This window comes from Papio anubis, chromosome X (genome assembly GCF_008728515.1).
Source record: "Papio anubis isolate 15944 chromosome X, Panubis1.0, whole genome shotgun sequence".
Classification (NCBI taxonomy): domain Eukaryota; kingdom Metazoa; phylum Chordata; class Mammalia; order Primates; family Cercopithecidae; genus Papio; species Papio anubis.
In genome coordinates, this window is record NC_044996.1 from 60,742,302 (window position 1) to 60,769,249 (window position 26,948).

Genomic DNA, 26,948 nt, shown 5'->3' on the forward strand with positions numbered 1-26,948 from the left:
GGCCAATAACTAGTAATGAGATCAAAGCTGTAATAAAAAAGTCTCTCAGTAAAGAAAAGCCTGGAACCCAATGGCTTTATGCTGAATATTACCAAACATTCAAACAAGAACTAATACCAATCCTACTGAAACTATTGCAAAAAGTAGAGAAGGAGAGAATATTTCCAGACTCATTCTATGAGACGAACATTACCCAGACACCAAAACCAGACTAAGACACATCAAAAAAAGAAAACTGGGTGGTGGCAGGGCCAAGATGAGTGGCGGTGGGGCCAAGATAGCTGATTAGATGCAGGTGTGGTTGACAGCTCCCACCAAGAAGAACAAAAAAAGCTAGCGCATCCTGCACCATCAACTAAGGTAACCAGGTTCTCACATTGGGACTGACTAGGTGGTTGATGTAACCCATGGAGAGAGAAAAGCATGGTGGAGTGAAGGCCCACCTGCTAGTTGCACAGGGCAAGGGGAGTTCCTACCCTCAGCCAAGGGAGGGGGTGATTGTGCTACCCTGCTCAGGAAATCATGCTTTTTCAACCTATCTGTGCAACCCAGGGATTAGGAGATCCCTTTGGGAGCCTATGCCACCAGGGATTTGGGTCCCAACCACAGAACTGTGCAGAATATCAGCAGCTGCTCGGCTTGCACCCAGCGGCAGCGGGCTGGAGACTAAGATGACCAGGTTCTTGCGGGAGGTGCGGCAGCCAGTCCTGTGGCTCCAAACAGCCATTTTCTGCTGCCAGGGCCAGACAGACTGGAAGGTTTCGACTGGGAGGAATTCTCCACAGTGCGGCACAGTGGCTGTGACAGACTGTGGCCAGATTGCTTCTTTAGGTGGGACCTGGATCTCTCCCTCCTCACTGGGCAAGGCCTCCCTGCAGGAATATCAGTAACTCCAGTCAGGGGTTTATGGACAGAACTCTGATCTCCCGGGGACAGACACAATCTGAAATGATAAAGGGGATATCACCACCTACCCAAAGAAATACAAACAACCATCAGAGAATACTATAAACACCTCTATGCAAATAAACTAGAAAATCTAGAAGAAATTGATAAATTCCTGGAAACATATACCCTCCCAAAACTGAACCAGGAAGAAATTGAATCCCTGAAGAGACCAATAATGAGTTATGAAATTGAAGGAGTAATAAATAGCTTACCAAAAAAATAAAGCCCAGGACCAGATGGATTTACAGCTGAATTCTACCAGAGGTACAAAGAGGAGCTGATAACATTTCTTCTGAAACTCTTCCAAACAACTGAAAAGGTGGGACTCCTTCCTAATTCATTTTATGAGGCCAGCATCATTCTTATACCAAAACCTCACAGAGATACAACCCAAAAAAAAAACGAAACTTCAGGCCAATATCCTTAATGAACATCAATACAAAAATCCTCAATAAAATACTGGCAAACTGAATCCAGCAGCAAATAAAAAAGCTTATCCACCACGATCAAGTCGGCTTTATCCTCAAGATGCAAAGCTGGTTCAACATACACAAATAAATGAACATAATTCATCACGTAAACAGAACTAAAGACAGAAACTTCATACTTATCTAAATAGATACCAAAAATGCCTTCAATAAAATTCAACAATGCTTCATGTTAAAAACTCTCAACGAACTATCGAAGAAACATGTCTCAAAATAATAAGAGCCATCTATGACAAACCCATAGCCAATATCATATTGAATGGGCAAAAGCTGGAAGCATCCACTTTGAAAACCGGCACAAAACAAGGATGCCCTCTCTCACCACTCCTATTCAACATAGTATTAGAAGTTGTGGCCAGGACAATCAGGCAAGAGAAAGAAATAAAACATACTCAAATAGGAATAGAGGAAGTCAAATTGTCTTTGTTTGCAGATGAGATGATCCTATATCTAGAAAACCACATTGTCTCAGTCCAAAAGCTTCTTAAGCTGATAAGCAACTTCAGTAAAGTCTCAGGATATAAAATCAGTGTGGAAAAATCACAAGCATCCCTAAACACCAACAGCAGATAAGCAGAGAGCCAAATCATGAATGAACTCCAATTCAAAATTGCTATAAAGAGAATCAAATACCTAGGAATTCAGCTAACAAGGGAAATGAAGGACCTCTTCAAGAAGAACTACAAATGACTGCTCAAAGAAATCAAAGAGGACACAAACAAATGGAAAAAATATACCATGCTCATGGATAGGAATAGTCAATATTGTCAAAATGTCCACACTGCCCAAAGTGGTTTATAGAGATGCTATTCCCATTAAACTACCATTGGGATTCTTCACATAATTAGAAAAAAATATTTTAAAATTCATCTAGAATCAAAAAAGAAACTATATCCAAGAAAATTCTAAGCAAAAACAACAAAGCTGGAGGCATCATACTACCTGACATCAAATTATACTAAAATGCTACATTAACCAAAATAGCACGGTACTGCTACAAAAACAGACACATAGACAAATGCAACAGAATAGAGAACTCAGAAATAAGACAGCACACCTACAATCATCTGATATTTGACAAACCTGAAAAAGAAACAACAACAACAAGCAATGGGGAAAGGGTTCCTTTTTTAAATAAATGGTGCTGGGAGAACTGGCTAGCCATATGCAGAAAATTGAAATTGGACCCCTTCCTTACACCTTATATCAAAATTAACTCAAGATAGATGAATGACTTAAATGTAAAACCCAAAACTATAAAAATCCTAGAAGGAAATCTAGGCAATACCATTCAGGAAATAGGCAAGGGCAAAGACTTCATGATGAAAATGTCAAATGCAACTGAAACAAAAGCAAAAATTGACAAATGGGATATAATTAAACTAAAGAGCTTCTGCACAGCAAAAGAAACAATCATCAGAGTGAACAAACAACCTACAGAATGGGAGAAAATTTTTGCAATCTATCCCTGTGATAAAGGTCTCATATAAAGAATCTATAAGGAACTTAAACAAATTTATAAGAAAAAAACATTAAAAGTGGGCAAAGGACATGAACAGACACTTCACAAAGGAAGATATACATGCGACCAACAAACATATGGAAACAAAGCTCAACATCACTGATCACTAGAGAAATGTAAATCCAAATCACAATGAGATACTATCTCAGGACAGTCAGAATGACAATTATTAAAATGTCCACAAAATACAGATTCTGGCCAGGCTGTAGAGAAATAGAAATGCTTTTACACTGTTGTTGTAAACTGTGGGTTCATTAAACCTCTTTTTCTTTATAAATTACCCAGTCTCGGGTATGTCTGTACTAGCTGTGTGAGAATGGACTGATTCAGTAAACTGGTACCAGTAGAGTGGTGTGCTGCTGTAAAGATACCCCAAAATTTGGAAATGACTTTGCAACTGAGTAACAGGCACAGACTGGAACAGTTTGGAGGGATCTGGAGAAAACAAGAAGACATGGGAAAGTATGGAACTTCCTAGAGACTTGCTGAATGGCTTTGACCAAAATGCTGATAGTGAAATGGAAAATGAAGTCCAGGCTGAGGTGGTCTCAGATGGAGATGAGGAACTTGTTGGGAACTGGAGCGAAGGTGACTCTTGCTGTTTTAGTGAAGAGACTGGCGGCATTTTGTCCCTGCCCTAGAGATATGTGGAACTTTGAATTTGAGAGAGATGATTTAGGGTATCTGGCAGAAGAAATTTCTAAGCAGCAAAGTGTTCAAGAAATGACTTGGGTACTGTTAAAAGCATTCAGTGTTATGTATTCACTATAATATGGTTTGGAACTTACGAAATTTGTGTCTAAAAGGAAAGAAGAGCATAAAAGTTTGGAAAAATTGCAGCCTGACAATGTGATTGAAAAGAGAAACCCATTTTCTGAGGAGAAATTCAAGCTGACTGCAAAAGTGTGCATAAGCAACAAGGAGCCAAATATCAATCAAGAAGACAATGGGGAAAACGACTCCAGGACACGTCAGCAGTCTTCATGGCAGCCTCTCCCATCACAAGTTGGGAGGCCTAGGAGAAAAAAAAATTGTTTCATGAGCTGGGACCAGGACCTTGCTGCTTTCTGCAGTTTGGGGACTTGATGACCTACATCTCAGCCGCAGCTAAAAGTGTCTGATGTAGAGCTCAGACTGTTGCTTCAGAGGGTGGAAGCCCCAAGCCTTGGTGGCTTATATGTGGTGTTGGGCATGAGGGTGAACAGAAATCAAGAACTGAGGTTGGGGAATCTCCATCAAGATTTCAGAGGATGTATGGAAACAACTGGATGTCTAGGCAGAAGTATGCTACAGGGACAGAGCATTCATGGAGAACCTCTGCAAGGGCATGGCAGAAGGGAAATGTAGGGTGGGAGCCCCCACAAAGAATCCCCACTGGTACACTATCTAGTGGAGCTGTGAGAAGAGGACCACTGTCCTCTAGACCCCAGAATGGTAGATCCATTGACAACTTACACCATGTGCCTGGAAAAGCCACAGACACTCAACGCCAGCCTGTGAAATCAGCCAGGAGAGGGGCTATACCCTGCAAAGCCACAGGGGTGGAGCTGCCCAAGACCATGGGAACCTACCTCTTGCATGAGCATGACCTGGGTGTGAGACGTGGTGTCAAAGGAGATCATTTTTGAACTTTAAGATGTGACTGCCCTATTGGATTTCAGACTTTTACAGGTCCTGTAGCCCCTTTATTTTGGCCAATTTCTCCCATTTGGAATGGGTATATTTATCCAATGTTTGTACCCCCATTGTATCTAGAAAGTAACTAACTTGCTATTGATTTTATAGGCTCATAGGTGGAAGGGGCTTGCCTTGTCTCACATGAGACTTTGGACTTGGACTTTTGAGTTAATATTGAAATAAGACTTTGAGGGACAGCTGGGAAGCTATGATTGGCTTTAAAATGTGAGGACAAGAGTTTTGGGAGAGGCCAGGGGCAGAATAATATGGTTTGGCTGTGTCCCCACCCAAATTTCAAATTGCAGCTCCCATAATTCCCACGTGTCATAGGAGGAACCTGGTGTGAGGTAATTGAATCATGGAGGCATGTCTTTCCTGTGCTGTTCTTGTGACAGTGAATAATCTCATGAGATCTGATGGTTTTATAAAAGGGAGTTCCCCTGCACACGCTCTCTCTTGCCAGCCTCCATGTAAGACCTGCCTTTCTCCTCCTTTGCCTTGTGCCATGATTGTGAGGCCTCCCCAGCCACGTGGAACTGTGTGAGTCAATTAACCCTATTTTTCTTTATAAATTACCCAGTGTCAGGTATGTCTTTATTAGCAGCATGAGAACAGACTAATATAACCTAGGACAGAAATACTATTTGACCCAGCAATCCCATTACTGGGTATATACGCAAGGGAATATACATTATTCTACTATACAGGTACATGCACGTGTATGTTCATTGCAGCACTATTCACAATAGCAAAGATGTGGAATCAATCCAAATGCCAATCAATTATAGACTGGATAAAGAAAATGTGGTACATATACATAATGGAATACTCTGCAGCCATAAAAAGGAATGAGATCATGTCCTTTGCAGTGACACGGGTGGAGCTGGAAGCCATTATCTTCCACAAACTAACACAGGAACAGAAAATCAAACACCACATGTTCTAACTTATAAGTGGGATTTGAACGATGTGAACGCATGGACACAGGGAGGGGAACACCACATACTGGGGCCAGTTAGGGAAGGAGAGCATCAGCTAACTAGCTAATGCATGCTGGGTTTAATACCTACATGATGGGTTGATAGGTGCAGCAAATCACCACGGAACACATTTATCTCTGTAATGAACTGCACATCCTGCACATGTACCCTGGAACTTAAAAATAATAATAAAAAGAGAAAACTACAAGCAAATATCTCTGATGACTATTAATGCAAAAATCCTCAACAAAATACTAGCAAACCAAATTCAATAGTACATTAGAAAGATCATTCATCATAACCAAGCGGGATTTACCCCTGGTAAACAAGGACGGTTCAACATATGCAAATCAATGTGAGACATCATCAACAGCATGAAGGATAAAAACCATATGATCATTTCAATTGATGCTGAAAAAGCATTTGATAAAATTCAACATCCCTTCATGACAAAAACCCTCTAAAAACTGGGGATAGAAGGACCATATCTAAACATAATTAAAGCCATATATGAAAGACCCACAGCTAGTATCATACTAAATGTGGAAAAATGGAAATTCTTCCCTCCAAGATCTGGAACATGACAAGGATGCCCACTGTCACCACTATTATTCAACATAGTACTAGTAGTCCTAGCTAGAGCCATCAGATAAGAGAAAGATATAAAGGTTATCCAAATTGGAAAGGAAGAATTCAAATTATGATTGTTTGCAGATAATATGATCTTATATTTGGAACAAACTAAAGACTCCACAAGAAAACTATTAGAACTGATAAACAATTTCAGTAAAGATGCAGGATCCAAAATCAACGTACAAATGTCAATACCACTTCTACATGTCAACAGTGACTAATGTGACAAAGAATTTAAAAATTATTTCCACTTATAATAGCCACACAAAAAATTAAATACCTAGGAATTAACTTATCCAAAAAGTAAAAAATCTCAATCATGAAAACTATAAAACAGTGATGAAAGCAATTGAAGAGGGCACCAAAAAAGGTAAAAATATTCCATGTTCATAGATTAGAAGAATCAAAATTGCTAAAATGTCCATACTACTTAAAGCAATCTATAGGTTCAATGAATCCCAATAAAAATTCCAGTGATATTCTTCACAGAAAGAGAAAAAAATCCTCAAATTTGTATAGAAACACACAAAAAAAACCAGTATAGACAAAGTTATCCTGAGCAAAAAGAACAAAACTGAAGGAATCACATTACCTGACTTCAAGTTATACTACAAGCTATAGTAACCAAAATGGCATGGTATTGGCATAAGAATAGACACATATACCAATGGAACAGAACAGACAACCCCGAAACAAATCCTCAGTATTACAGTGAAATAACATTTGACAAGGGTGCCAAAAACATGCACTGGGGAAAATATAATCTCTTCAATAAATGGTGCTGGGAAAACCTGATATCCACATGCAGATGAATGAAATTAAACCCCTATCTCTCACCATATAGAAAAATCAAATCAAATTGGAGTAAATACTTAAATTTAAGATCTCAAGCTATTATACCATACAAGAAAACATTGGAAACAATCTCCAGGACATTGGTCTGGGCAGAGATTTCTTGAGCAATATCCCACAAGCACAGGCAACTAAAGCAAAAATGGGCAAATGGGATCACAACAAGTTACAAAGCTCTGCACAGCAAAGGATACAATCAACAACAAAGTGAAGAGACAACCCACAGAATGGGAGAAAATATTGCAAACTACGCATCTGAAAAAGGATTAATAACCAGAATATATAGGGAGCTCAAATCACTCTAGAGAAAAAGAAATCTAACATTGTAATAAAAAATGGGCAAAAGATTTGAATAGACATTTCTTGAAAGAAGATATACAAATGGCAAACAGGCATATGAAAAGATGTTTGACATCATTAATCATCAGAGAAATGCAAATCAAAACTACAATAAGATATCATTTCACCTCCGTTGAAATGGCTTTTATCCAAAAGACTGGTGGTGACAAATGTTGGTAATGATGTGGAGAAAAGGGAATCCTTGTACAGTGTTTGTGGGAATGTAAATTAGTACAATCACTTGGAGAACACTTTGGAGGTTCCTCAAAAAACTAAGAATTGAGCTACCATACAATCCAGCAATCCCACTGCTGGCTATATACACCAAAGAAAGGAGATAAGTATATCAAAGTGATATCTGCACTCCCAGGTTTTTTTGCAGCACTATTCACAGTAGCCAAGATTTGGAGCAACTGAAGTGTTCATCAACAGATGAATGGGTAAAGAAAATCTTGTACATATACAAAATGGAGTACTATTCAGAAAAGAGAATGAGATCCTGTAATTTGCAACAATGTGGATGGATGGATGGATCATTATGTTAATTGCAATAAGCCAGGCACAGAAAGAGAAACTTCACATGTTCTCACATATTTGTGGGAGCTAAAAATTTCAACAATTGAACTCATGAAGACAGAGAGTAGAAGGTGGTTACCAGAGGACTGGAAGGGTTGTTGGTAGGCAGGGGAGGTGGGGATGCTTAATGGGTACCAAAAAAGAAAGAATGAATAAGACCTAGTGTTTGCTAACACAACAGGGTGACTACAGTCAATAATAATTAAATCATATATTTTAAAATAACTAAAAATATAATTGGATTGTTTGTAACACAAAGGATAAATGCTTGAGGGAATGGATGCCCCATTTACCACGATGTGATTATGACAATTGCATGTCTGTATCCATGTATTTCATGTACCCCATGAATATATACACCTACTATGTACTAACAAAAATTAAAAAGAAAAAAGAAAAAAGAAAATACATTAACAAATTTAAAAATACTATAAAATTCAAGAGCTAAGAACAATTTTTCATAAATAAATCTATAACTAAAAATATTAGCTTAAAAAATGCTTGTAAGTAGTTCTATCATACACCACTATCAACTTTTGTGTCTCACTCATATAATGAATCTTCAATTAGTTTTTTCTTTGCCTAATTCCAGATGTCATTTTTTATCTTTTCTTATCCATTAACAATCAGAAAATAGTTTTTCTCAAAGTTTATTATTTTAACATTGCTAATAATTCTTACATAACTATGAAATCAAATTAGAAAAATAATGATTTTACTATTGAAAATAATAAAACTTCCTTTACTAGCTGAGGTTGAATCATTTATAATACATATACCAGTATACTCAAATGTATCAATTTTCTCATTCCAATTTTTTATGCTAAGATTTGAAATTAGGTTGGCAAAACATTCATATTTGATTAACATAAATATTATATTTATGAAGTGGGTTCATTACATAAGATTTTGCTAGTGCTAATAACAAATATGTTTCCCATATATATAAAACAAAATTAATATTGAAAAACTTTTGTGCAATTAGTGAAATGTAAATCTGACCCGAAATTAGAAGAAAACCACCTCAGGCTACTCTGTTTTATCATTTAGCACTGTGTTCCCCCCTTCAGTTGCACAGATAAGAAAGTAACTTCTACATTTACGATAAATTATAACATATTACGAATTTGTTAAAAGGCACTATTATGTCATAAAATATCTTTTTATCAAAGGACTTGATATATGTGCTAACACTATTTCACCTATGACCACTAAAGTAGGAGTTGTTCAAATAGCATTTATTGTTTCAACATTTCTGAAATATTTTATCTGAAAATGCTCATCATTTGAAGGTTTTTGAAGCTTTTCAAGTCTGACTCCTTTTTGGAGTTAATACAATCTTTCTATAAAATACAAAATCCTCTCTTATGAATATGTGTAAGGATGGGCTAAAGCAATGGTTTTCTATCATTGAAATTCCTGGGGCTCCCACCTCAACCCGAGAAAACATTTGTCAAACTCTGGAGACATATTTGCTTGTCACAATTGGGCAAGAGAGTGCCATTAAGATCTATTTGGTAGAGGCCAGAGATGCTGCTAAACTTCCTGTAATGCACAAGACAGCTCTCACACCACTCCACAAGGAAGAATTATCTAGCTTCAAATGTCAATAATGCCAAGGTTGAGAAGCCCTAGGCCAACACAATTAAAATTGCAATCCTAGAAGAAAAAGGCTAAATTGTACCCCAATAGAAATTTTACTCTGAAATCAGCATAACTGGAATTATAAATGTAGGGTCCAGCAAATAAACAGAAAAGAACATCTAATGGAGATTTGAGCTTATCTAATCCTATGAATAATTCTGGACTATTAAAAAATATTTTCTGAGAATCTTGAAATGCATTTGCTAAAGTAGATAATTTCTAGGAAGTATTTTTAAAGTATTTTGAAGGAAAATGAAATGAGTGGGATGTAGTGGGAAGGAATGTGATTCATGAAATTTGATTATTAACTTCTGAATAATGAAGAATTGGCTATGCTTTCAAATAAATTAGCTATACATATTATGCTAAATTACTTTCAGGAACATAATAGCATGTACAAAGAATCCTGGATATTAAAGCAATGCTCAGGTGATAGACTTCAAAGTTATGTTTTTATTATCAAACACTAATAAAATCACAATATCTCAAAAATTTCACAACACTGGGATATATACATTGAAATATAGTGAACCCTATCAATGATAGTAGACTGTTAAACATTTGGTAAATACTGATTTTTAACTTCTGAAATAGACATTTTTCTATTATCAAAATCAAGTTTCTGATTTGGCAAACTACCATGTAGTGAAGGAAAAATAATTAATATAAAGATAAGTCATGGACACAAAGAAGGGAACAACAGATATTTGGCCTACTTTAGGGTGGAGGGTGAGAACAGAGAGAGGAGCAGAAAACAATAAATATCACATACTTACTTGTGTTAGTACCTAGGTGACGAATTAATCTGTACAACAAATCTCCAAGACAGGAGTTTACCTATAAAACAAACCTGCCTGTGTACCCCTGAACCTAAAGTAAAAGTTTAAAAAAACTAAAAAATAAATAAATAGTAAAGTTAAGGAATCTAATAATAAGTAATTTGCATTTTCAACATCAGTACTCTAAAATTGAATGTGGATTAGTAAGCTAACTGAACTCAATACCACATCTCATATTTAACTTGATTTTTATTATCACCATAATTATTTAGGTTTATAGCAATTGCTATTAACCCTATTGACTAGATACTTAAATTTAATTCAATTATTTTTATTAGGGACTATGCTAAAATATTCAAGCTATCTCTATGAATTAAAGGCAAGTTTCAAAATAAACACACTTGGAATGTTTTTAGTAATTCATAAAATCACTTCTTTTCATAAGTAATGTCATATAAAGAAATCAGTAATCCTGATATGTATAGTTGAATTGTAAAGTGGAAGTCTTCATCATATCAGGTTCAATGAGCCAATGCACGTAGAAATTTTTTTGTGGACCAAACTCATACTTATCTTTAAAAAAGTGATTAGTTCTGTTATAATAGGATACAGGCATTTAAGTCACCATCAAATGATACATGCTGCATATGAAATATATAATATTCAAAACACTGAATGAAAAATTTAGGGAAATGAATGAAGAAATCCGAAACATATGATTCAGAAATAATTAAACTGTTATGGGTGACAGCACATTTTGTAATGTTGATGAATGGAGACAAACAGCAAAATACAAATTTGATCACAAATTGATGATATCGATGATCTTCAAACCAGTAAAATAGGAAAGTATAACAAAAACAATTAGATTATTGGTGACACCATGTTTTGTAACGTAGATGAACAAAGAAAGACAACACTTGATCCTGCATCAATGGTATCAATGATCTTCAAGCCAGTATAATAGAAGACACTATAAGCTGTTGTAAATATTTATGAAGAATATGTCCATGGAGATAAAGTCATAAGGAATCTTTTGTAAGATTCCTCTCTTACAAAAACCACTCAAAGCTTTGGCTCTACAATCTAAAACCTCATTTTGGAAAGCTGCTCAAGTGGTTCTGTATCTCGTCCTCTCTTCAGGCTATACTCAAATGGCCTGTAGACAAATGGTTATTTAGGGAAGTATGTGTAGAAAAGGAGAAACTCGGTCACACATTGAGCTTCTGAAAATTTTACTTGTTTAGTAACTTGGCAAGGCATTTAATCCCTCCTACATTTTGTGGATCAGTGCATAGAAGCAAACGACATAGTCTTCATCTATTTGAATAATGTCAAAGGAAATAGAAGTCTTATGTCCAAAAGTAACAGAATTCTAAATGCAATTATGCCTGTTTTCCATGCCTGTTTTTTTTTTTGTGTGTGTAAAATTTAGCTTTAGAAAACACTACATTAGATGAACAATGCCAGCTCAGAAAAAAATTCACCCTATGTAAGTTTGATGACAGCATTTCTGCTGTTAAACAATTCTTCAGAAGCTAGTGTTTTGCCAATACAACCAAGTCAGCCTGAGAGTCGCTCTGCTAAATTAAAACAGAATGAAGTTCAAGTTTGTGCAAGTAATAGTTGATCTCATTGATGCTGTGCAGAAGATGGCAGCTCTCTGGCTCAAGGTAGATCAGACCTTGAGAAGAAGGATGTGAAATGGAAAAGAAGGAATTATTGTAGAAATTTGGGGTTTTAAATATTGTGACTCTATATTCTGGTTGTCCCTGTTTAATTTAATGTCAAAATTGTCTTAAATTGCAGGATAAATGATATAGTCATTCTTAATATTATACAAGGCAAATAGATAACAAAAATTCATATGAGGATAAAATCGAGGTAAAAAAACATACAAAAAACATTGGGCCTGGTGATGCTAACCTGTAGTCTCAGCTTCTCGGGAGGCCAAGGCAGGGGAATTGATTGAGCCCATGAGTTCAAGGCTGTAGCATGCCATGATTATGCCAGTGAAAAGCCTCTACACTCCAGCCTGGGCAGCACTGCGAGACCCTATCTCTACAATACGCACATACACACACACACACACACACACACACACACACGGGACACAAAGATAATTCATTATTTAAGCTACAAAGTGAATCTGATCTGTACAGGTCAAACCATTTGTCCACTGCCTCTGTGAAAAATCATTTGAGAAAGTAATACTTAATAATAAATATTGCCTAAGCAGTCATTAAAATAAACAGTTATCTTTTTAAGAAGCAACTACTGATAACTGCAACTAGAAAAGCAAATACAATTATTCATGAAATAGCAATTGCTAACCATGTACAAAAGCATAGAGTTATGCAGTCAGTTATTTGTGAGGAAATAACAAAACTCTCAACATCACACTGTAAACACAAAATAGAAAAGCCACTGTCAGTAAAAAGAAGTGTCAATAATTCTTTGTGGCAATGCACCACAAATATGGGTTAGTAAACTATCACTAACTCTTTGAAATAATCACAAATTTAAGGAAGCTTAACAGCAGCAACAGATTAAACAACTGTCAATGAGCTGTGTAGGAAGGCACATGGAGACACTTTAAAATAACTCTTGAGGTTACATAAAAACATAGTTTACGTTTACTTATAGCTGTATCTAATCTAATTAAGAACCTATTCCTTATGATGAAAAAAAGAAACAAAAATAATTGCTTCACTAAATTCCGTAGTTGCCTGGTAATAACAGGAGGTTATTTGGTAAAATGCCATTTTTTACATTAATCAATACCTAAATAAGACCAGTCACTATTTTGTGGTGTAAAACAGTAATGTAAAACATTATTTCAGAAAGAAATAATTTTTTTGCCTCACATCTTTATAGTGTAGATTGTAGAACACCAGACATAGTTACAATAAGATTACAATTTACAAAACATCCACAAAACAGTTGGAGAAAAATTTTAAAGTACTTAAATTTCCACTAGTATAATTATATTTGAGTAGAAAAATATAGCTTAAGAAGTCTTGTCTATTAGATAAATAATTAAAATCCAATTTCTAAGAGCTAAAGAGATTATCAGTTTTATTAAACTGGTTACCTTACATGTAAACTAGTTTTTTTGTGTGAGACCTCTAGCTATATGAAAATGCTTTCATTTTAGCAGTTAGGTATTTGTTCTTAAACATATAGATAAACAGAGTATAATTAACCTCAAACTATAGGGAAAATAGATTATAGAAAAATGTTTAGAATCCTAAAAGCTACAGATGAATAAACAGGCGAGAAGCCAGCCAATGATTTTCCAATTTAGGGCCATATATCCATTCCCCAGTGAGTTCATTTTCATTTTTCTAGGCCCATGAGTACTTCTAGTTAAAAAGGTGCATTCCTATACCATTACTATGGTTTCCAAAAGATTAAACATTGATAGCATGGTCATTGTTACTTTTTCAACATGGAGATTTCTATATAGGGTTTGGAATCTAGGAAAATGATGTGTTTGATGGGGGTAATAAAGGTATCTGTGACTGATCCCTTATGAACCTTTCCTCACAGCAAAATTAAAAAATTTAAATGCCTCCTGAAACATACAGAATCTGTTAAATACTTACATCCTCCAAGCAAAAGCAGTATGAAACCACTAAAGAAAATGAAATAACCAGCATCAGAATCTTATTATATTGTATATTCAAACAATGTAAGCAGCCTTCATTTTATATTTACTTATTTATTGAAGGTAGTTTAATGAGAGTTAATTGAATATTCATTAGTTTGTAACTAAGCACGATCATATTCTTTTGCTTTTTGATATCTGCATGCAATCTAAAATTCATCCATATAATCATTCAGTGACTTAAAACACTCTGTTCGACTACAAGTAATCTATAAAGTCTTAAACTTCTTAATTTATTTATAATCCATTAAATTGTTTCTCTAGAATCCATGCATTCAGACCGTAGAGGCAGTATATGATTATCTACAACACCACTTTGTTCTTCTGTTAACCATCTACTTCATTATTTTCATTACTGACAGCAAAGCTCTCCTTGTTCCACTGTCCTTAGGATGCAGGCTATTTATTCTGCTATATTTCCCTGGTCAAACTATTTTAAATGAATTCTTCTAAACAAACTCTTGTCCTCAGAGGATATCCTGGCTCTCTTATAAGCCAGAAAAACATACTAGTATCCAGGAAAAGCTTGTTATAGCAAATCATCTGCTTGAAAAATGATATTTTAAAATCTATTAGAATAATTAAAAATAAAAACGTTCAAGTATGTTATTACATACCTGTTCTACAAAATCTACTGGAAAAAAAAGTTGTGATTGTCTTAGAAAAGGGATAGGAAAATAAGTTCTCAGTTTGAAAAAAGAAAAGACAAGAGGAATCTTTTTTAAAAAAATAAGGACATATGAATAAGATGTAAATAAAGCAATTCCAGACGGTAGAGGCACTATACGAGAAAGTACTCATATTAGCAGTATCACTGTCATATGGAGGGCCAGGAGGAGACAAAGACAAATGAAGAGGAGACATTCGATTCAAGAGATAAGCCGAAGAGGGTAAATGGAAGACTTAAAACAAAACAAAACAAAACAAAAACTGAACTAGGTCCAGAAAAAAATGTGGAGCCAGTGGCATTGATCAAGAAATAGATTAATGTTGTCATATTTTTCTCTGTATACATACATAAAATATGTATGGAAAACTAAGTTTAAGTCGTAAAATAGGCTTTTTAAGGAGTATAAAGCATCAACTCTTAGAAAAATTGTGAAAGACTATAATTAACCTCGATCTACAGAGTAAAACCCATAACTATTGTTTATGGAACAGTTTTCTTCAGGGTACTCAGCAAACTTTATAGATTATACTTATATCATTAGCTTTTATAATATCCCTGCATGCTACATAAGGATAATTTTAATTTTCTCTATTATATAAGAGAGGAATTGGAGGCATAGATAACAAGTTTGAGAATTAAGATAATAGAAAGACTTAGGTAATTACCACAACTAGCACAAGAATTACCATTGTCATCAAAAGGTTTTATTTCTAGTCTCAAAATAATTGTGCAGATAAATGTTGGCAAAAAGTATTACTGCCGTAATTGCAGACCTAGCAACAAAATAAAATATCATAAGTTAATGAGAGTGCTTGGTGAAAATCTACTAAAAATAGATTTAAAATTTTAACTTTTCTGAGACAATAAACCTTTAAATAATTCAATTTTCTTAATGGCAGCATGATCAATTTAAGATAAAATATTCTTTTAACATAATAAATATGGCCAGGTGCGATGGCTCATGCCTGTAACCCCAACATTTCAGGAGGCAGAGGCGGGAGGATCACTGGAGATCAGGAGTTTGAGACCACCCTGGCCAAAATGGTAAAACCCTGTCTCTACTAAAAACACAACAACAACAAAAATTAGCCAAGCATGGTGGCGGACATCTATAGTCCCAGCTACTCAGGAGGCTGAGGCAGGAGAATCAACTTAACCCAGGAGGTGGAGGTTGCAGTAAGCTGAGATTGTTCCACTGCACTCCAGCCTGAGTGACAGAGCAAGGCTCTGTCTCAAAATAAAAAAATAAATAAATAAAAAAAGAAAAAGAAAAAAGGTATCTATATAATGTATAGATATAGATATACAAACATATGTATATGTAAAATAAATATGCTTTCCTCTTTACTATCATTAGAGCAAAAATATAATCCCGATAATGCCTGTTATTAATCTCCTTGGGGACACTGACTGTTTTCCAAACCCATTTTTTATCCCTCAAGACTTTGTACATTGGGCACTCATTAAATATGTGTTAAATTTAGATTACTGGAATTAGACTAAGATATTAGTTAGCAGTCAGTTATTGTTACATCTAGACAAAATTTAATAGAACAGCTTTTCATTCTTTGGAATTTCACTTCATTGTACTGAAGAAGCTTAAAATGATGAACTTCTATACATAAAATAAGTAAAAGGATGAGAAGTATTCATGATAATACCCTATGTAAAATAAAATTCCGGATTAAATGAGATTGCAAAGACAAATGTAAATTAGGTTAGATAATCCAAAACTTCATTTTATGATACTCAACTTTTAAAATCCTTTGTTTTGTTTAATGAAACAAAATTCACACTTACTTTGCAAAATAGGTCTTTTTTATTTTTATTTTTTAATTAATTAATTAATTAATTATTTTTTTGAGATGGAGTCTCACTCTGTCACCCAGGCTGGAGTGCAGTGGCACGATCTTGGCTCACTGCAAACTCTCCTGCCCGGTTTCAAGCAATTCTCCTGCCTCAGCCTCCCAAGTAGCTGTGATTACAGGCGCCTGCCACTGCGCCCAGCTAATTTTTGTATTTTCAGTAGAGATGGGGTTTCACTATCTTGGCCACGCTGGTTTTGAACTGCTGATCTTGTGATCCACCTTCCTCGGCCTCTCAAAGTGCTGGGATTACAGGTGTGAGCCACTGTGCCCGGCGGCAAAATAGGTCTTTTAAAATATGTTTCCTATATATGACGTTATACTACTTTCCTCAGTTTACCAGCAAGCATAGAGATATGTGCATGCAGCAATTAAAACATGCTATCACTAAATATTCTCCCAATGTATAAAGAATAAGCAATAGGTTTCTTATGATTGTTCACCTAGAATTACCTCTTCTATTTCAAAGGAAATAAAAAATAGATGACTCACGATATTTTTATAGTTTTAATTGCTAAAACGTGTGTGTCCACCTGTATTCTATTTTGATGCCCTTAGTGCTCTAGTAATAGATATTTAACATTTTATGGATAAAACACTTTATTACCTATTGGTAGAATAGATTGGTGAAGATATAATTTGTGAGAGCAAAAGACCAATGAATAAAGGACATTTCAAAAATAATTAAGAAAATTAAGTTCTGTGTTATTTAATTAAATTAAACTCAATATTTTCCTTCCCCCAGTAACATCTACCTGCACTGGGAAACTGAAAGACACTTGAACAACAATCTACTAAAATTTAATTTGTGGTCAAAGCAATTTATTTGGTCTATTATGCTACTAGATTATTTAATTATTCATTCTTGATTAGTTTTGTGAAGATGACTGTAGACTGATAAATACAAAGGGAGAATATTAATTTCTTGAGTATTTGATTTTTAAGTGAGAATTAGTTTTCATCTGTACTTTATAGTCTTTGCTAAAGAAAAATTCCATCAAAAACTGGTCCAAACTCATACTCTGGTAAAATCATGAAGATAGATACATTATTTTACAGATAAAACTCAAACAAACTCAGAAAGTTTTCTGCAGAATGACCTTATTGCTTTTATCATCACTTCTCATACAAGGTGTCATCACCTCTGATACAGAAATCTTACCAATCCATCAATTTTTGTGATCTAAGATGGAAAGATCATACTTCGGTTCAGTAAGTGTCTCCACAGCAGTGTTGTTATATAATCAATATAAATCAGTGTCGACAGCAAGAATAATTTATGCCAAGAAAACTACCCACATTGGGATATTTATTATCTTAGATTATTAGCATTGATCAAAATTATTAAAGCCAATTTGATCTGTATAATACAACCTCATGTTTTCATTACAGAATTCTATACCAATTAATTTTGTCTTGTATAAATATGTTTTTATTTTAGGATTTAAGTCATTTCCTTTGGCAGGAATAATATTAAGTTCAAATTTATTTTTATTTAGATACAGTAGACAATGAAATAACAGATCAATAAATCTGTACCTAATAACATAAAATTTAGTGGTGCTTCTTATAGTTAGTTGGTAATATTAAGAGGCATGATGTAAGTAAATCATTCAGATTTGGAAACACATTTGTTCTTCAGAGCCTCAATTTATAAATTCTAGAATTGAACTATTTACAACGTACAACTTATGTTCCATAAATGTCCATCCATACTGTGGGATTATTAATAACAGATGTATTTAACAAAAGGCATTAGTGGACGTTGAATACTAACCAAGACTCTGATAATAGTAATGAAGTCAAAAGTTACTTAATCCTATTAGTGTCACACTCTCATTTATTTAAGACCTGACAGCATTAATAAAGATTCATTTGTGAAGACAATGAGTTTTATGTTGTCATTTTTTCCCCACTGGAAGTGTACTTTGATAATAACCCCAGCTTTCAGAAATCTCATAGTCATTAGCATTTGATTGTCATCACTTTTGCTTTTTAACACTAGATCAAAAATATTAATACGCAAATTACAGAATTCAGAGAGTATAAAATCAAGTAATCTTTAAGCTGAAATGGAGAAATTTTAAGTGAAACTTCATTTTATATTTGAAAAAATGAGGAAATCATTATAATCAAACTCTTCTGAGTCTCTTAGAGGCAAATAAACTAAGTTTTCTAAAATTGTTACACTCATTGTTATAGTATATTCTCTCTGCACTGACATTCATGAATCTTTACTCACTTCTGATGTTACACATCACTTTGAGTTATGGTTACGTAACGTTAAAAATGTTAATGTCTTCAGAACAACAAAGTTTGCTTGCTCTTTGTCTTCACAACATATTATTTGATGCCTTGTTCTCGGCAATTTAAATCAAGATTTCTAAATCTTGTGGTAGATGCGATTTTTCACAATTTAGATTTTCTAACCCCAGATCTCAAAAAAAACTGACTCTAATTTTAGTTTCATAAATCCAGTCCAACTCTTGATCAATGGGGAAGATGTTTTCTTAAAATGGAACCAAGGGCCCAAACATCTTGGCTATATTAAAAGACTACCCCAGATTAAATGATCTTTTGAGATTCATGGAAAAGATGAGGATGCCTTATGGGATGGGTAGAAACAAGGGAAGGCTTTGAGTAGGATCACTAATCTGAGAAAAAGTTGATCATCATGTTCTGTCAATACAAACTGTCATCCTTTGAAACACTGTCATGCCTTCCTTAAGGAAATCAATCAGCACACTGTCACTGGGCTAGTATAGAAATGTGACTGTTGATATACACCAGGGAAGATGGAAATTTGAAGTAGAAAATAAAAATAACTGTAACATCATTATATAAACTAATTTCCACTGAATTCCTACCATGAGAAAAGAAGGAAGTCCCTGTGGTTTATATACATATTCTGAGTCAGACTGGGTGCTTGAGGGATGTTTCTATTTGTGAAAATGTTGGCTTTCCTGTCAAAAAATACTTACAATATTTTAAAAGCTTTATAAATAACAAGCCATCTGAATTAAAAAGTGAAAGTTAAAGAGATCCTGTGATTTCCTACTCCTGACCAACAGTTCTTTCAAATACTGCAATGTGTAGTATGATGTGTGTGAGTATGTAAATAGCTATATGTATATAGGGAATTAGCATTGCAGTATGACTTTACTTGAAAGAGAGAAAAGAGAAGGTTTCAAATCTGGATTCTTTTTTAAGTGGCAACTATTAATAACATCAAGAACTCTTATAGATGATTTTTTTTCTTTAGAGAGTAACATGATCCATTAAAAAGTTGAAAATCTCATCAAAGTCACATATATAAGTTTTATTTTTACTTATTTTTTAAACAAGCAGAATTACTTGGTAATTACTTCATTCCTCCACTTTTTCCTTTTTAAATTTTATTTATTTTTTGAGACAGATTCTCTCACTGTTGCCCATGCTGGATTGCAATGGGGCAATCTCGGCTCACTGCAACCTCTGCCTCCTGAATTCAAGCGATTCTCCTCCCTCAGCCTCCCGCCACCACGTTCAGCTAATTTTGTTTTGTTTTGTTTTGTTTTGTATTTTTTTAGTAGAGACAGGGTTTCACTATATTGGCCGGGCTGGTCTCAAACTCCTGACCTCCACCCGCCTCAGCCTCCCAAAGTGCTGGGATTACAGGTATGAGCCACTGCACCCAGCCCTTTTTCTTTCTTTCATTCTTCTCCTTTTGTATCATGAATCTGCAGTGATCCTGCTCTGAAGGTCATCTATCCATCTACAATCTGTGTGTTGATTAGGAGTCAGGAACTGCATTCTGGTTCCTACCTCTATCATTTACCAGTCACATGATGATAAGCATAATACATATCACCCTGAAACTCATTTTCCAAATATTTAAAATGTGAAATAATACTTTCCCTGTTTGTGCCAAGGTATACTGAAACTCATAAAAAGGTAAGCTAAATTAATATATGTATATATTAGTTTTAGAAATAAATATTCTAAATCTTATGAAATTTCATACTACATACATTTTAAACATTTAATAAATATTTTCTGCCAATGTCTTTAATTTCAGTTAATTAATATCAAATAGTCAATAGTAGGACCCCTTCCTGTATAAATTGATCTATTTAAAGATTTAAATTGACCTTTTTTCCTAGAATTTTTCTCTATATTTCTCCCTTCTCTCCCTTTGCTATTTGAACTATTCAAATACATTTTATATTAGCCTAGTTAGGATAAACTGTGATTTTGCTATTCTTGTCTATTCAACAAAAGTAGAGCAAATTAATATTAATTAAATTCTCATCCTATTCCGCAGGACAAAGGGTCTTTTAAAAGAAATTATTATGGTTGGCCTACTTATTTCACATTGTAAAATTTACGAAAGTTTATGGATAAATCAAAACATGCTTCTTTTCTCTCTTTTTCTTTAACTCTCCTTTCCCATAGCATATATGCCACTTTCAAGACAGGGCCTTTTTGCAAGTCAAAGTGCATTCAGTAAAAGTCACCCATGTCATGGCCCTCTGCATGCCTGGAGCTATGCTTTGTGTTCCACTCTCATTAGTTTTAACAAGCAGTCAAAACAGTATTTGTCCACGGGGCCATACAAATGCCCCAGTACTTTAGGCACATCATATAGTTACTTTAGGCTTATCACACGTTCTAAAACAGAAAGAGATTTTAGAGCAGTTCTAAGACTCATCTAAGAACCTGTAGTGAGACTTTTTGTCATTTGCTGACAATCTTTCAAAGAATGTCAAATGAAAGTACATTTTAACAAAGCTAAAATTATGCCAGCAGGCTTATTTGTTTTATCTGAATTAGTTAAGCAGCTTTCAAGTCAAATCAGAAATTTCTTGGAAGTTCGTTAAGCTTCCCTAAGGGAGACATGACAAAATTATTCCTTGAATAAACCACTACATTTTAAAACAACACATTTGTCAATATGGTCAGTTGAAGAGACCCTATTGCTAATATCCAATTTAAACTTGGTAAGGTCTCATTTTGATTTTACCTATTAATTTTTATTGTCCAAATAAACTTTTTATTTGTTTAGGCTGTGCTGTGCAATATGATAACCACTAACCACATGTGGCTATTAAAATAAAATGGAATTAATTAAGCATTTAGTTCCTCAGTAGCAATAGCTACTAAGTACTTTCAAGGACTATAGCCATGTGTGACTAGTGGCTACTGTGTTGTATCACAGATTATAAAACTACCGCCCTTGCAGAAAATTCTGTTGTGGAATGTTGCTTTAGAGAGAGACTATCCACTCCGCTACTCAATTTATTATTTCAAGTGATAAACCTCACATTTCTATAAGTAGTTGAGTGTTTTAAAGCAGCTTCAAAAATCTTCTATGCAGGTATATCTACTCCATACTAAGTGCTTATTTTTCCCAATTCTGCCCCTGTGATAATTATCATCCCCATATTATGACTGAAGAAATTAAAGGTCAAAAAGATTAAGCTGAAAGTAGCATGTCTGGTAAGAGGTAAGCACAAAACTGTGATCCATATCTGTCTGACTCCTCAATATTTTTCCATTTCATCAGATTAGGAGATGTCATTGTGGGAACTTCACCCCAAAGTGCTCATTTAAAAATCATCTGATTTTTAGTTTTTTTCAGGAACCTCCAAACTGTTCTCCATAGTGGTTGTACTAATTTACATTCCCACCAATAGCATAGAAGGGTTCCCTTCTTTCCAAATCCTTCTCTTTCTGCTTTTCACTTCATATACTCAAACATATTTGCATTTCACTGAAATTTGCTCAAGAGGTCTGTAGCCTCCCATTTCTGAATGAATTTACTAACAAATATATCTTTACAATAGATCAGCATCAGTTGAGCAATGTTCCCACATTATATATCCTCTAGGTCAAAACCTTCAGATGATATATATCAGAATGTATTATTTATATGTTTTAGGGCATATTTTTAACACTAGTTATTATGTAGACCATAGTTTGGCAGAATATTTATAAAAGTATGAAAATCCCCTGAACATATCTATGTGAAACATGTACATTTGTTATTTCATTAACATATATTTTCCAAGATCATTCAAGTGCATTGTACTATTTCACATACCCCAATCTGAGTTATCTATTACTTTTTATACCATATAAGTAAGTAAAAAGAATTGATCATTAACTTGATAAATCTGGCCCCTCTGCACATATTTTGAAGGATACCAAATATTCAATCTATTCTTCTCTCTACCTTCTCCATCCTAAGACCTAAATCAAGCCAGGATAGGTTATTCAAATCAACTGATTGAATCTTTTTTGTTAAAAGGCTTACTTACCCTTTACAACAATTGAACACTTTGTTTTCAAGTAATAGTTAAAATAATGAAAATATTTAACATTAACAGAACATTGACTAAAATTTAATCTCAATTTGATGATTCAGGATATGCTAAAGACCTTGCTTTGCCTTGAAATCCTCATGAAAAATATTTATCTATATATGTTCAGAAATGCTAGTAATAAATTAAATTGTTCTAGTCACTTGTCAAGTAGACTTATTTGGCACCATATCGAATGGCAAGATAAAATTTTTGTATCTAAAGTAATCACTAGGAAAAATTGACAGTCAGATTTCTGGATTCATTCTTAATGATTTGCTTATGTCAAGTTTTTGGCAGAAGCATGACTGGACAGATTAAAAGAATGAAGCTGGGCAAACTACTGATTTGTAAGTAGCAGGGCTGACCTCCTTGTCTGATCCCTTCATAGATTAATGGAAACACAACTGTTTGAAAATGAATATACATACCATGAAAATTCATAATTCTCATGTAATTGAAAAAACTGCATTGATGAATTTTCTCCACTATGCTTTAAATTACATAAATTTTGAAAAATTGGGGTGATGGCTTACTCAAAATTTGAAATACATTAATATTTTTACTCTTTAAAAAATGAGACATCTTTAACAAAGCGATTTTAAAACGCACCTTAATTAGCTCGTAGTTTTGAACTCCGTTTATTCCTACGTCAGGATCAATGGCCGCTGGGAGAGTATATTTAGAGTTTATAGCCGAGTTCTCTGGTATTGATATGTTGATAACCGTTGTTGGGAACAATGGTGCATTATCATTTATATCTTCTATCAGAAAACGTATCTTAACCAGTCTAAATATTTCATCCGGCAAAATGGCAACCTCCACTTCATAAAAGCATTGCTCATCCGTTGGGATACCAACACATAATTTCTCACGATCAATGCGAGCGCCAGTAGTGAAGATCTCACCAGTATCCTCTTCAATTCGAATCAGTGGCACATCTCCGGTCTTGTACACTAGCTTGAACTGCATAGCAGATGTCAAGGACTTGTTTGGAACCAGCGACAAGTCAAGGTCTTTCAACAAGTCGCCTATCAGGACGTTTTCTGGCATTTCTTCTCGGATGGTGTAGTTCTTCTCCTGGGCGCCAGAGTGGAACACCACGCATGCTAGGAGGACCGCGAATATGTACGTCCCGGACAACAAGTCCATAACAGGCCGACTTCTTATAGTTCGTTGTGTTAACCCGCACAGCACTGACCAAGAGGAGAGAGAGAAGAGGGAGAATAAATTATTAAGAAGTCAACCCTAAACATGCATGTTAACAATAGTTGTTTTAAATTAAAATCACTAAATGAGATGTTAGCATAATTGAGACTCTGTTAGTGATAAATTTGTTTTGAATCAAATATTATGAATTTGTACAGTAAGAATAAAGATAAATGAAATAAGATAACTAAAGTATAAAAAATGACACAGAATACCTATAAAAGTGTCCACCATTGATAAATATATAAAAGATAATACTTTAATATACCAAGATAGTTAGAGAATACAAATAATTAAAATATTTAATTCAACAGTTAAGGGAAAATAACGGGTATTTGTTACAAATCACAAAATATAATCTTTATTCTTTGTTATAATATGGGTTTAAAATGCAATTATTCTCTTGGCAATGAATAATTTATACAATAGTCCATTTCTTCAGCTCTGGGCATCAAAGTGAAAAAAAAAAATTGATCTGGATAAAAGGAGACAAATAATTATTATAAAGGAGAGACTAAGAAAGTTTGATTTGAAGTAGAGAAGTTTGGGAGAGGAGAGGTGTTGATGTGACAAATGCCTAAACATTGTAACAACTATCATGTGCAAAGGGGATTAGAGGTTTTTTCTTTGGATAAGAAAAACAAGAATAGCTATTAATATAAAGTACAGGTAAGCGACTTTCAGATTGACATAACTGCTTATTAAAGGATTCTGAAAAAAAAAAAAAAACATTTCAGGATATTTCAGGAGTGTATTCCATATCTTTGGAGGTACTGCACCACCAGATTAGATCTACTATATTTGCTTTAGATATATAGATATGGTAGATGACGTCCAAACATTCAATGGGAGAGTTAGACTAGAAGACATCCCAACCCTGAGAATCTTTGTTTATAGAACGCAGAAGGTAGTTCATATAAAAATGGGTTTTCACATCTACAGACTAACAGGAATTACACAACTTCAAGGAAGAGCTTGAGTAGGGCTTGAAAATAAGAAAGGCATTTAAAAACAGTACCGAGTTGAAAGTGAGTCAAAAATCAATCTCTCTTGCTACTTCTCCCTATCATTTTTCACTCACTGAAAGCTTTAAAATTATTTCAGTTCTTCAACTCTTCTGACAAAATTCAAAGAGGAATTTTGATTTTCTTAAAATCTGCAAATTTTTTCTTCAGTTTCCTTTCGTAATTCTCAATTCTTATTCTCTATTTTATTTAATATATTCTCAAGTTTATATATTAAATATCTTTTAATCTCTAGTATAATTAAACATTCTAATGTGCTTCTTCTGGATGGTATTTGTAAATGATATGTAAACAGAATTAAATTTGTATCACACTGAGCTAAAGCCTATCAGATGTTATACTTTTATAACTAAATGAAAGTTAATCCAACTATTAAGGTATTTAGCAGTTTTGAAAACTCAGTGGTCAGATGGTTACTTAAAATTCCATTCCAGAAATGTATTAATGCATATATGTATCCAATTAAGGAATTTCTCAATATTTATTGGTATTTGGGCCGGGCGCGGTGGCTCAAGCCTGTAATCCCAGCACTTTGGGAGGCCGAGACGGGCGGATCACGAGGTCAGGAGATCGAGACCATCCTGGCTAACACGGTGAAACCCCGTCTCTACCAAAAAATACAAAAAACTAGCCGGGCGAGGTGGAGGGCGCCTGTAGTCCCAGCTACTCGGGAGGCTGAGGCAGGAGAATGGCGGGAACCCGGGAGGCGGAGCTTGCAGTGAGCTGAGATCCGGCCACAGCACTCCAGCCTCGGCGACAGAGCAAGACTCCGTCTCAAAAAAAAAAAAAAAAAAATATATATATATATATATATATATATATTTATTTATTGGTATTTGATAACAACAACAAGTTTTAGTAATTGTTCTAAAGACAGGAGGACTACAGGATATAAATAAGTTGTTATGGATATTGTGCTCTGATTATGCCAAGCAACATGTTATATGAAATAACTGTCCCATTGCATAGCTGCACATCTGCATTTTTAAAAATATGCATATGCCAATGTTGGAAGACACAAAATTGGAAAAAAAGAAATCTTCCTATTTATAATCAATAATCAAATAAATGCATCTGTTGCAACAATTGAGATAGTTTGGGTCGGGAGTAGACTTTAAACATCTCATTAATTTTTATCACAAAATTTGAAAATATATGTTATGAATCCAACGACTTTCCTGTGTTGAGCATTTGGTATCATATATAAAATACGTTAGTTATGATAGTGAGTAATGCTAGAGCTGAAGACATTCTTTATCCTAGTAAAGAACACAAAAACACTGTTGCCTGTGGTATAGTATTTTTAGCATCATTTGTACAATGATGTGCATTGGGATTACATAATATAAAAGCTTGCTCAAAATTCAGTCTTGGGAATTTTTGGTTTTATACTCTGTTATGAAGGTGAGATTTAAAATACCCCATTGATACTACCAGCTAATATGCACACATATATGTGTTCTATATGCTGTGAATCTAGCATATATAAGAAGTCTTGGATGTTTATGTGATTTTATAAATGTCATGCAAACATAAGCAGAAATAAAAATGGGGCAGTGACAATTGGAATTAAAACTATAGCTCTGTTCTTATCTTACCCTTAGGTATTACACATTATTACAACTGGCAGAAGAATACTACAGACTGTTTTTAAAAACACTGCAGGATATTCTCACTTATAAGTGGGAGTTAAATGATGAGAACTCATGGACATATACAGGGGAACAACA

General features: G+C 34.4%; 1 protein-coding gene across 3 annotated transcripts in view; it reads right to left on the minus strand.

Annotated features, from left to right (window-relative positions):
• The window catches only part of PCDH11X (protocadherin 11 X-linked), a 790,467-nt gene that overhangs the window by 715,800 nt on the left and 47,719 nt on the right, over positions 1-26,948 (minus strand). For all 3 annotated transcript variants that reach the window (XM_021933048.2, XM_021933047.2, XM_021933049.2), the window contains one exon: positions 23,597-24,180. In XM_021933048.2, coding sequence (XP_021788740.2) covers positions 23,597-24,136 — 540 coding nt within the window. In that variant the 5' untranslated portion in view covers positions 24,137-24,180. The remainder of the gene's footprint in view (positions 1-23,596; positions 24,181-26,948) is intronic.